The 11,642-nt window shown below is 31.5% G+C and overlaps 3 protein-coding genes across 3 annotated transcripts; 1 reads left to right on the top strand and 2 right to left on the bottom strand.

The window, feature by feature from the left end:
• Positions 1-3,633: 3,633 nt before the first annotated feature.
• Positions 3,634-4,332, top strand: EIN_110680 (hypothetical protein; the record flags this gene model as incomplete). Its single annotated transcript, XM_004185522.1, has 1 exon — positions 3,634-4,332. One exon carries the CDS (start codon positions 3,634-3,636, stop codon positions 4,330-4,332), a length of 699 nt encoding a protein of 232 aa, XP_004185570.1.
• Positions 4,333-7,996: 3,664 nt separating this feature from the next.
• EIN_110670 (hypothetical protein) lies at positions 7,997-9,676 on the bottom strand (the record flags this gene model as incomplete). Its single annotated transcript, XM_004185521.1, has 1 exon — positions 7,997-9,676. The coding sequence occupies one exon, from the start codon at positions 9,674-9,676 to the stop codon at positions 7,997-7,999; it is 1,680 nt and encodes a 559-aa protein (XP_004185569.1).
• Positions 9,677-9,973: 297 nt separating this feature from the next.
• EIN_110660 (hypothetical protein) lies at positions 9,974-10,474 on the bottom strand (the record flags this gene model as incomplete). The annotated part of the gene is made up of 1 exon (XM_004185520.1): positions 9,974-10,474. The coding sequence occupies one exon, from the start codon at positions 10,472-10,474 to the stop codon at positions 9,974-9,976; it is 501 nt and encodes a 166-aa protein (XP_004185568.1).
• Between the last annotated feature and the right edge of the window lie 1,168 nt (positions 10,475-11,642).

Raw genomic sequence — 11,642 nt, 5'->3', positions numbered from 1 at the left:
AGAGGATCCCCTCTTACCCAAAAATGATAGGCAATAAATACATCATTTATCGGGATAGATAACATTTCAATAACATAAATACAAATACTAAAAGAATAACAATTTGAAAAACAAAATATCCAAAACATTAACATATTTTAAAATGACAATTTTTTAAAATACCATTTGAATTTCAAAATAGAATTAATATTAAAGACCTTTTAAAAACAACCCAAATATAACAAATCACAACACATTAAAACTATCCAACGATGACAAATAAATCAAAAGAGGTTCAAAATTTACAATAATAATTGTCAAAACGTGATACACACAACACAAATTATAACTTCAACTTTGCCATGAAACAAAACAAAGTTAACAATCATATTTTTTTCACGCCAAAAAATTAAAAACGTTCGTGAGTAGAATTAATTCAGTCTTTTTTAACATCAATTATGTATAGATTTGAACTGTTTTGGTTTTTTGATTGCAACAAACCAATTTGACAAAAAAATACAAAAACATTAATTTATATAGTTTGGTTTTTAGTAAAATTTACTAGACTTGAAACTATATATTTTATAAAAAAATTCTAACACTTTTACTATATTATTTGAATTAAATAAATTATACTATTATAATCATAAACAATTAAATAATAAACTAATACATTAAAAATGATTTAGCTATTTGGTACAAGTTTATATATTCATTGGGTATGGTTGTTTTGTAAGCCTTGTGTATGAGTTCATTCTTGCATTTCCCCGTTTGTCTTTTAGGATCGATTCACCCTATTCCAATTAATGTTGTCTAGGAACCTTTCTCCTCTTCAGTCCTTAGATATTTTTTCCTCTTCTAAGTATTTGCTACTTCCACCAAGATCTGTACTCAAGTCTGTTTCAATAGAAATTACTTCTCTGCCTTTATCACTCACGTATTCTTGACACCATGCATTTCCTTACTCCTCGTGTGCCTCAGCCTCCACAAGGATACAATATCACTTCTCTCATTATAATACCTTCCATTTTCAGGCTTATCCATTCGATCGGTGAGTTGTTACACACTCCTTAGCGATTTCCAACTTCCATGGCCATCAACCTGGATTCAATGTGAATGAACCCCTTTTATGGTTCTCCTCATGCAAGACTTGGATACTTTATCTGTATGTTCGGTTCATCCCGCATCGCCAGTCCTGCTTACCAGACTTGGCCGATTTGAAGTCCGCATATGCTCACTCCTAATAAATGTTTATCGTTTAGGATATCTCGACTATTCATAGTTTGTTAAAATGTTGAAAAGTCAAGCTCTCCATTACATCCAATCATTATCTTTACCAATCTTCACTACTTTCTCACTTCAACCTTCCTAAGGGAATATTCAGGTGGAACCAGCTACTAGATAGTTCGATTAGTCTGTCGCCCCTATACTCATATATTGCAAGTAATTTGCACGGTAACACTCCTTAGTCCTTCTACCAAAGTTTCCTTCGGTTTCAAACACCACAAGCATAGGTCACAATCTTTCGGGTTCCAACAGTTTAACTCTAGCCTTTTCTAGGTCACTCCTGCTATATGTTTAGTCCTTCGTTTTCGCTTCATATCTGGGCTTTCTTCCCTTCCTCTCCTCTTGGGGAAACTGAAAACGTTTCTCCAAGAGGCATAATTATTTCAATTATTAATCTTTGTCAAATATTTTTACAGATTATCTATTTATATTGTGTTTTTTCATTGTATTTTTGGTTTGTTTCATTTTATATTTATAAAATGGATTTTTTTCAATGTAAAATAAAATAAATATTTTGGTCGAAAAAATAAGAAGCAAATATTGTTTGGATTGTCTATCAAAATGAAAAACACATTTTTTGAAACACGAAGTTAATATTTAACACACAAAACAAAGATTGTTTTTAACACTTAAAATAAACTTGTTTTTTAATAAACAAATTTTATTTTAGTCTTAATTCAACAAACTATTTTTTATAGTTCAATAACCATTGTTATTAATTCATTTTCTCTTCAAAAATTAAGTAAAACATGACTGTTTTATTTATCAATAATTTGTTTAATTATTTACAACAAAATAGTGTTATTTTTTATGTAAAACACTCTATTTAAGAGGGACAACTTAATTTTATCAAATGCAATCACAAATTAAAAATACTTTAAAAAGCCCGTTTGTTGGTATTTTTATGTTCAAATTAAATACAATTGTGCAAAAAGAATTATCAATTGACAATGAAAACAAACTCATTTTGGAATTTGGAATATATATTTAGTCAAATAAAGCATCGAAAAAATTAATTAATAATATATTAAAATAAACTTTAATAAAACCATCTTCTTGTCTTCCTATTTAACTTAAAACAACATCATTTTTTTAAATTAATCTTTTTTAAGCATTTTTTTCAACTTAATAAAATGGTAAAATGTTATATCATTTCAAGTAAAATATATATTATTTCCAAGCTATTTGTTCATTTGTGGTAAAAAATAATTTTTTTCATCTTGTTATCACAAAAATATTTTTTACCAATTTATCGACTATAAAACTGTGGAATTATTTCCAAAATAAATATCATGACCCAAATATGTTTTTTATTATTTATATACAAATAAAAAAAAGCATTTCTGAACAACAATTAAATTCATGTTTTTATCAAATTACTAGATATATATTGTATATTATATTATAATCCATTATAATACATAATAATATATTTTTATAATACATAATAATATATTATTATAATACATAATAATATAATATATTTAATTCAAATAAAGAAAAAAAATGGACACGGGGAAGAAATATGGGAATATTAGGGAAGGAGGTAATTTGTGGTTTAGGGGCGTCCTCCCGCTATTAAGGACGTCCTCCTGTGTATAAAATTATCCTTTTTGTTGTGTCTACTGTGTTTTTAAAACTATATAACGAGTTATATTTTTATTATTAATTTACTATCAAAAATTATAATTATTTCCAAAAATACATTTCATCATGGATAAACGCAAAACAATTAGTAATTTTGTTACAAATTAATAGTTAAAAAACTAATTAACCTTAGGATGTTTATTTTTTTATTTTTTTTTTGTTTTTTGTGAAAATCATTTTCCACCTGTTGAGTATGAAACCGATTTAATTAAATCATTGCCCAAATTCAAAGAAAAAGAGGAAAACATCAATTGCTAATTACCTTTTTAAAATATGTATCCAACTTAACTCAAACTTCCCTGGCAAGTTGCAGTCATAACACATTTCATTCAATCACTTGGACCAAGACACCAGGCTGTTTTTCCGCATTTATTGAAACCACTTGTGACTTCTTTGCTGGTATTTTTGAATTTTTCGACTCTGTGGTCATCACACTGCCAGCTGTGTCTATCTCAAATGTTAATGGTAGTATCATTAAACAACAACACTTTGTCTGTTGCCTTCCACTGGTTGTCAAAAGAGCAACTTATTCAGCAACACTATATAAAACATCTTTGTTTGGTCAGTGGATTGTTTTATTTTTTAGTTTTTTTAGAATATAACTTTATTTTTGTAAATTGATAAATAAAAAAATTGTTATTACAAAACTCGAAAATATAAATGTTTTTGTCTACAAAAACTGTGAAAGAGAAACAAGAACCCTTATATTTTTGGGAAAAAATGAATGTGAGAATTGATAATGTACCAGAAGTTGACCCAGTACAATTCCAGACCATTCAGCAAGATCGAGACTTTACTGATTACTTTAAAGTGTTTTTTAGTGACGAAATGAAAGATATTATTATTGAATCAACTAATTTGGCTGGGAAGGTTTTATATGAAGAGAGATGGAAAGACCTAAATGTAATCGAATTAAATTCATTCATTGGGTTTTTGTTATATATGGGGGTTGTCCACGATTCAAAAAAGAGTCTCAATTATCTTTACAACCGAATTGATGGAAACAAATTTTACAGAGCGATAATGTCAAAAACAAGATTCTTGCAGATCGTGAATTCTTTGAGGTTTGATAAGTTTGCAGGGGAAAGAATAAAAAAAGAAAGAAAGAAAAAAGCAATGGAAGTTGATAAAGTGTATACAAAAAAGTGGAAAAGAAGAATGAGAAGAAAAGTTATGGAGATTACACATATATCAGAACTGCAAGATGAAGTATTGAATGAAAAGTTGATAACAAACACTCAACAATGGGTTGATATTGTAAAAGCAACACAAAACTCAGAAAGTGACTCTTCAAGTGAAGAAATTGAAAAAGAAGACGAAAATTTGGTTTTGGAGGACGAAGATGAAAATGTCAACGAGGAAAGTGGTCTTTTAGATGAAGAGTCTTGTGTATTTGATAACAAGCACTATTTTTTGTGAGTACATTCTTTGAGATTTATATTTCAAATATGAGATCTTAAACCAAAAATAACTCATTACAAAGTTCATTTTGCATAGATGAACAACTGGTGAAATAATTTGGTCATTGTAAATTTACCCAAATTATACTAACAAAACCGGGAAAATACGGAATGAAGTGTGGACAATGGTTGACAACATTTCTGGTTTGGTGTATAATTCGGAACTATATTTAGGAAGTGTTGCTGATAATGAAGAAAATTACATTGAAAATTTGGTGATAAAAATGATTGATACTTTGATATTACCAGATTTTTTGGTTGGAAACAAAACAACGTTGTATATTGATAATTTATTTACAACAGTGGATCTTGCTGTCAGATTAAAACAAAGAAATATTGACGTGGTTGGAACTTGCCTTAAAAACAGGACTTTTGTGCCATCAATTTGTCGAGAAATCAAACCTTACAAAAGTTTTATTTGTTTAGTATTGGTAAAACAAGCAGCAACAGACTAACCACCAACACACCTCCTTTTTATTTTGAATTATTTTGACAAAAAGAAAAAGGCAGTTACAATGTTGACTTCAAAAAAGAATTCATGTTTTTTGATAAAATAAAATGTATTTTTGGGATTCAAAATGCATACAACAAGGGAATGGGGGTGTTGATATGGTGGATAAAATGGTGAGACACTTCAGTTGCAAAAGAGGTACAAGAAGATGGCCATTGGCTTTATTTTTCAATTGTTTGGATATTTGTGCATATGACGCTTTCAAAATATCGGGAAACTCGACAAGAGAATCCTTTTTGTTGAGTTTGGCCAAACAAATATGTAAACCTTATGCTTTGGATAGAGTAAATAAGTCAAAAAGAAAAAATTTGGGCAATCTTCTTGAGCTCGAAGTTATTACCAGAAGTGACTTTCCTGCACTGTTTACTCAAACTAGTGCAACAGAAACATTTCAAATACCAATTTGTTGCTTTGTTCCCCGTAAAGTGCTTGTTTCTGAAACACCTTACGTGAAAATGGAAAAATACAAAAAGAGAACCGTGAATCAAATGGCAACTAAGATGGAGATGTTGTTTATAAACAACGAGGTAGAAGAGTTGGATCAACCAAACACGATCCATTAGAAGTCAAATTTGCTACCCTAAAGAATTGTTGTTGTTGTGGTTCCGTTGATGGGTCTAGAGGCTCTATCGCGAGAAGTTCAATTGGTTGTTATTTTTGCAAAGACCCAACTTGTAGTCTTCACCGTGTTACTCTTTGCTTAAAGTGTTACAATTAATTTGTTTTTATTTTAAAGTAATAACAAAATTTTTAATTAATTTTTGTTTTTTTATGAAAAAATAACGATTTATTTAAATCAGTTTCATACTCCTAAGGTTAAAATTTAAATTAGTTTTTTTGGGTCACTTCGAATAACTTTGTAAAGACAAGTAAATCACATAAGTCGACTTCCTCGATCTTCGGCTCCTTTGTGTCGCTCTTATTTGTGCCCAATTGTTGTGCACCAGACATGTTACCAGCTGCTGCATACTGTTGATAATTTTTGAGTGAGATTGGCTGGATCTTAGCCTCAGCTTCCTTCTGTTTCTGTATGTATTCATCATTTGATATTGATTGGTTATTGTCGAGCCAGTCGAGTGTCTCTTGGATGGTTGTTTCAATTGCCGCCTTGTCATCTGGTGAGAGCTTTGTTGCAATTTGTTCGTTGAGTGTGTTTTTCATCGAGTAACAGAAGTTTTCAAGTATATTCTTCCCCTCAACAAGCTCCTTCATCTTGTCGTCCTCTGCCTTGAACTTCTCTGCGTCTGCAACCATCTTGTCGATCTGCTCCTTTGAGAGTCTTCCCTTGTCGTTGGTGATTGTGATCTTGTTCTTCTTTCCTGTTGTCTTGTCCTCAGCTGAGACATTCAGAATCCCATTTGTATCAATGTCAAATGTGACTTCAACTATGGGACTCCACGTGCTCTTGTGATTGATGTGTAGAAGTCGATGCCTTCATACAACTGGTCGACTTCGATGTTTGCTGTTGCTGCCAATGACGGTGTTCGCTTTGCCCTTTCACACGATGTTCTGAGTCTTCTGACAGCTCGTGCATTGCCTGAAATGTCTTTCTTGTACTTTCTCTTGAACTCGGCAATGAAGTGGTTGACCATTTTGTCATCAAAGCCTTCGCCAACAAGGTGTGTGTTGCCGTTTGTTGCCTTCACTTCAAAGACGCCATCGTCAATAGCAAGAAGTGAGACATCAAATGTTCCACCACCAAGATCAAAGATCAAGACGTTCTTTTCTCTCTCCGTCTTCTTGTCAAGTCCATATGCTATTGCTGCTGCTGTTGGCTCATTGATGATTCTGAGCACATTGATGCCTGCAATTGTGCCCGCATCCTTTGTTGCCTGTCGCTGTGAATCGTTGAAATAGGCTGGACATGTGATGACTGCGTTGTTGACTTTCCCACCAACAAACGCCTCTGCTGTCTCCTTCATCTTCGCCAACACCACCGAACTGATCTCCTCTGGTGTGAACTTCTTAGTCTCTCCCTTTTACTCCACCTGAATCAATGGCTTGTCATTGCCATTGTTGACAACAGTGAATGACCAGTGCTTCATATCCTCTTGAATTGCTGGGTCACTGAAGCGTCTTCCAATCAGTCTCTTTGCATCAAAGACTGTATTCTTCACATTCATCGCAATCTGGTTCTTTGCTGCATCGCCAATCAGCCTCTCGCTGTCTGTGAAGGCAACACATGATGACTTGTTCTGTTGCCCTGATCATTTGCAATTTATTAAAAATGGATTTCGCATGCCTTTTAACTATAGTATCTTTATCTCTCCAATAGTCACTAATGCATCATTCAATGCTATCAAACACTCCGCATTCGTTTTCCCGTCTTCATCCTTGACATTATCGATCACTACTAAATGAGTTGCGTGGATGAATCTAACAAGAGGTGATGGTATACTATTACAACAGTACATAAAATCTGTCTAACAAATTTTAACAGACAGTTTCTCCCCAAATTTCTTCTCCACCTACATCGAGAACTTGAATATAGCAGCCGCAAACTTCTTCTCTGTTCGATCATTGATCATAGATCTTAGTTGAGACTATCAGTAACAAGTCTCCTTCAGTTTCAAACGACTTGACATAAATCTCTTTTAAATGGTTTATCATTGTAAGACATATTTTTCTCAAAAAGTAAACTTGCTTGATTTGATAAACTTGTTAGATTTAAATTATAGTTTTCATAATATAATTAAATTTATTATAAATTAGATCTTAAAAATTAAATAATAATTATTTAGTATATTATATGATTAATATTAGTTATTGTATAATTAATTACCCATAATATTAAATTATGTATGTATTTATTAATTTAAAGTATAATTCTATTTAAATTAGAGGGTGAGGTTTAGAAAAAGGATGTCGGTTGATTCTTTAATCATTCCAATAACCCTCCTTTTTGCCCGTTCACGGTGATGGGTGGGTCGTTTTATACTTTTATTTGATATTGTTGAAAATGAATTTTATTATAGTAAAACCCCTTCCCGAAATATTACAATTTTTAAGATTGTTTTATAAATAAAAAAAACCAACCCGAAATATTTGAGCTTTTTTGACTGTTTTATATATAAAAATATTCATTTAAACAAATCGAAATAAAAATTGGTAATTAGTTTTTCAGAGCATCCCCAACATCCATGTAAGCAACTTTCTTTTCAACGCTCATGTTTGCTCTATCAAGTTGTCCAATTTTATTAAAAGATCTTTCAACTGGGCAAGTGGTTGGACTCTTAGCATTCATCTTTTTCACAAGATTGAATAAACATGGGAATTGATTCTTTTCTTCTTGACTCATCAAAGCAAACAAGGTGTTCAAAGTTAATTTTTTGACTGGGCAACTTTTTAAGAAATCTTCTGTTTTTTTGAATAAAGCCCTTATTTGCTTTCTGTGTTGAATGGCGTTTGCTCTCTTTTCTTTAACAATTTCACTACTGCTGCAATCTTCAGCGATATCCGTTGCTTCTGTTTGATCTGTACTTGTTAATCTCACTTGTTTAACAAGAGTACGTATCACCTCAGTAGCATCAGCCCTTTCTTTTCTTTTTAACCTGTTTGCAATTTCTTCGACTTTTTCAATGTTGGCACAGTACCAATCTTGAAACTTTTGAACTTCCGCTTTCAATTCTTGGTCATCACTTTCCTCGAATGATTTTGCATCAAAATTGTTGTAAATTTTGATGTTTACTACCAGTTCTTTTCCTTTGAGTTTTCTTTGTAATTTCCCGAAATTTGCCATATTCGTTCCTTTGACCTGGTTCTCCTTCAACAATCCAGCATCGAAGAGGTCTTCTTTGGTCATTTTTCTTGAAGGAATTGCAAACCTCAAAATCATCGCGTCACCCAACTTAACGAGCAGGTGAATTGAATACTTTTTCAAAATGAACTTTTCGTTGTCGTCAAGTTCATCAGTGTATTTCATTTTTTCTAAATAATCGGTTAACACCACCTTACGTCTGAGCTCGAAGATATTCGAAATTAAATCTTCAACACGTTGATAGGCCACGGGGTATAGTAAATTGGCGGTCTGTAGCCAATCGTTAATTATCTTCACCTTACTGAGCACTATTTGAGTAAAGAACATACACGCAACAAACAATTTGCAGTTGACATTACATTCACCCATAATGTTGCGAGGTCCAAAAGGCTTTTGGTATTGTTCTCTGTCACTGTAAAATTCTTGAAGTGAAGGCAGATTCTCAAACATATTATCAAGAATCAATACTGTTTGGAGCCACCTTGTTTCGGATCGTTGAACCAATTTGAGAACTGCACCTTTGATATGATTTTTGGCACAGAATTGATCCCACGCTGTTCTTGTTGTCTGAACTGTTAACCCGTCCAAGAAACTTTCAATAGCCAGCCCCCATTGCGATTCAAAACACTTTTCAGTCGCTTTATTTGTTTTATGTGAAAAGCAGTAGTTTGAATCAAATCCGTTCAGCCCGTCTCTCTCTTTAATTTTAGCCAGGAATTTACCAGAGAGCCCACCATTTCGTATCAGAACATAAGCTCCATCAAAACAAGCACCAATGCATTTGATCAGGTCAGCATCCATCAATTCCAATATTTTCATTATCCAACTGAGCCACCCCGCCGCATCTGTTTTGCCGTCATAGTTTTCAATTTTGACTCTCTTTTCAACAAATGATCCATCTGAAAACACAAATCTTACAAAGAGAGAAAAGTACTCAACCCCACTATACATTGCAGAATCCGCCATTAATGTATAATAGTCACACTGCTTAAAGATTAGTTGTAGGTCATATCTGGATTTTTTCGAAATTAACATAAATCTCCGTTGCATAGTTGAAGAACTCATAGCAGTGTTAACGACTTTTTAGGAACATTGGACATTAGTAATATTATGGATATCAATTTTGACATAGCATCAATTTGATTATTTGTCAACCCACACGCTCCCATCATCAATGCAGCCATCATCGTTATAAAGCTGCCTCTTTCATTTCCAGCATCATTTGTTGTTGAATAACTATCAACATTTTTACCAAGTCGCCTTTGTACTTCTTTGTTTGTTTCTTGTGCGATGTACTCGGCGGAGTATTTATTCTCTGGTTTGAGGAGCTCATTAATGTGTTTCATTTTTTTCCAATTGTTCGATCTCAAACACAGTGAATTTTATTTCTTCTTTGGTCGAATCGTTGGTATTTTGAGATTCGTTGTCGGTAGCCTGGCTATAATCAACATGTGTCGCATTTCTTGTTTGAATTGTTGGAGGAGTCGGAATATAATTTGTAATAGCAGGAGTTTTTAATAAAGTTCCAGAGTCCACAATACCAGTTGAATTTTTTGAAACAACATCTTCACAATTAATAATAGGAACATCAAAACTTTTACTGATATTGTCGAGTGCCTCTTGTGTTGACTCGCTGTGTAAAACAGAAATATTCATTTGGAAATTTTGATAATCGACGAGTGGAAGAACACGAACATTTTCTTTCAATCCTTTCAATAAATATTTCTTGAGGTCTTCAAATGTAGTGTAACTTGTTTGTCTCAATTGTGACTCAAGTTCATTCCTCACTTTCAATAAATCGGCACCTCTATAAATATTTGGCGAGAGGCCCATTTCATTATCTGTCAAACCACTTGATTTATTTTTTTTCTTCTTCGACAAGCTGACTATTGAGCTCAATCAAATTAAATTTGTCAAAATTCTCATCAAAAAATTTAAAATTGTGAACACTTTTAAATTTGTATGTTTCTTCGGGTTTTGCTTCCAAAGAGTGTTTCATGTATTTACGTCTATTAAACATTTTTCCACAGAAAATACAAAAATGGAAATCACGTAGACGATTTTCAGGAAGTTGCGTTTTCAATTCAAAAGTAAAGTAATTGCGGAACTCTTCAAAACCTTTGTTGATATTTGAGTCTTGCATATGTTTGTTATTTTTAAGATTTTAAAGACAATAAAATACAAAAAGTAGTATATTTTATATATTTATAGTATTGGTTTTAACAATTGTATTTATTTTTATTATATAATTTGATTGTGTTTTCATTAAAAATTATATATTATAAATATTTTAATATATCATAAAATACAAATATTATAATAAATATATGTAATTTTCTTTTGGACTATATTTACTTGGATATACTATAAATTATAAAATCACATATTATAATTTTTTATATTGAATATAACTTAAAATTAGTAATAATCATATTTAGGATAAAAAGACAATTGTTAAATTTTGGTAAATAAAAGGAATAATCATGTTTTTAAAGTGGTAAAGATAAGTTGAATTTGAAAATTCACCAAAATGCTCAACTTTAGTTATACACGACTTGAAAACTCGTTGAAAAAAAAAATCATGCAAAATGTTATTTAACTACTTTTTGTTTTTTATTGTGGTATGTATGTGATTATAAACATGATAATTCAGTTATTTTATCAAATTGTTTTTAGACTAGTCTATATAATCAGACTCAATTTTATAAAAATAAGTTTATTAGTAAATTTCATTAATTATTTTATTTACTATATTACAAAATAAGTTTAGATTATAAAAATTTTAATAAAACAATATACAGTCATGCGAAAAAGCTGTCTCGTTTGGAAAAACCTGTCTCGGGTGGTAATGAACTATTCTAGTACTATAAACAAATGATCTGAAATAGAAAATGTTATTTGGAAATGCCGAATATTTTTATTCGATTTTTGTGAAATGACCCTGCAAATAAATCGAATAAAAGCTATACTGTATAGTAAGTAATTATAAATTTACTATAAA

This window comes from Entamoeba invadens, assembly GCF_000330505.1.
Source record: "Entamoeba invadens IP1 unplaced genomic scaffold scaff_1105074725955, whole genome shotgun sequence".
Taxonomy (NCBI): Eukaryota; Evosea; order Mastigamoebida; family Endamoebidae; genus Entamoeba; species Entamoeba invadens.
Note: the sequence above shows the minus strand (reverse complement) of the source record. Positions and strands in the feature narration are given on the sequence as shown.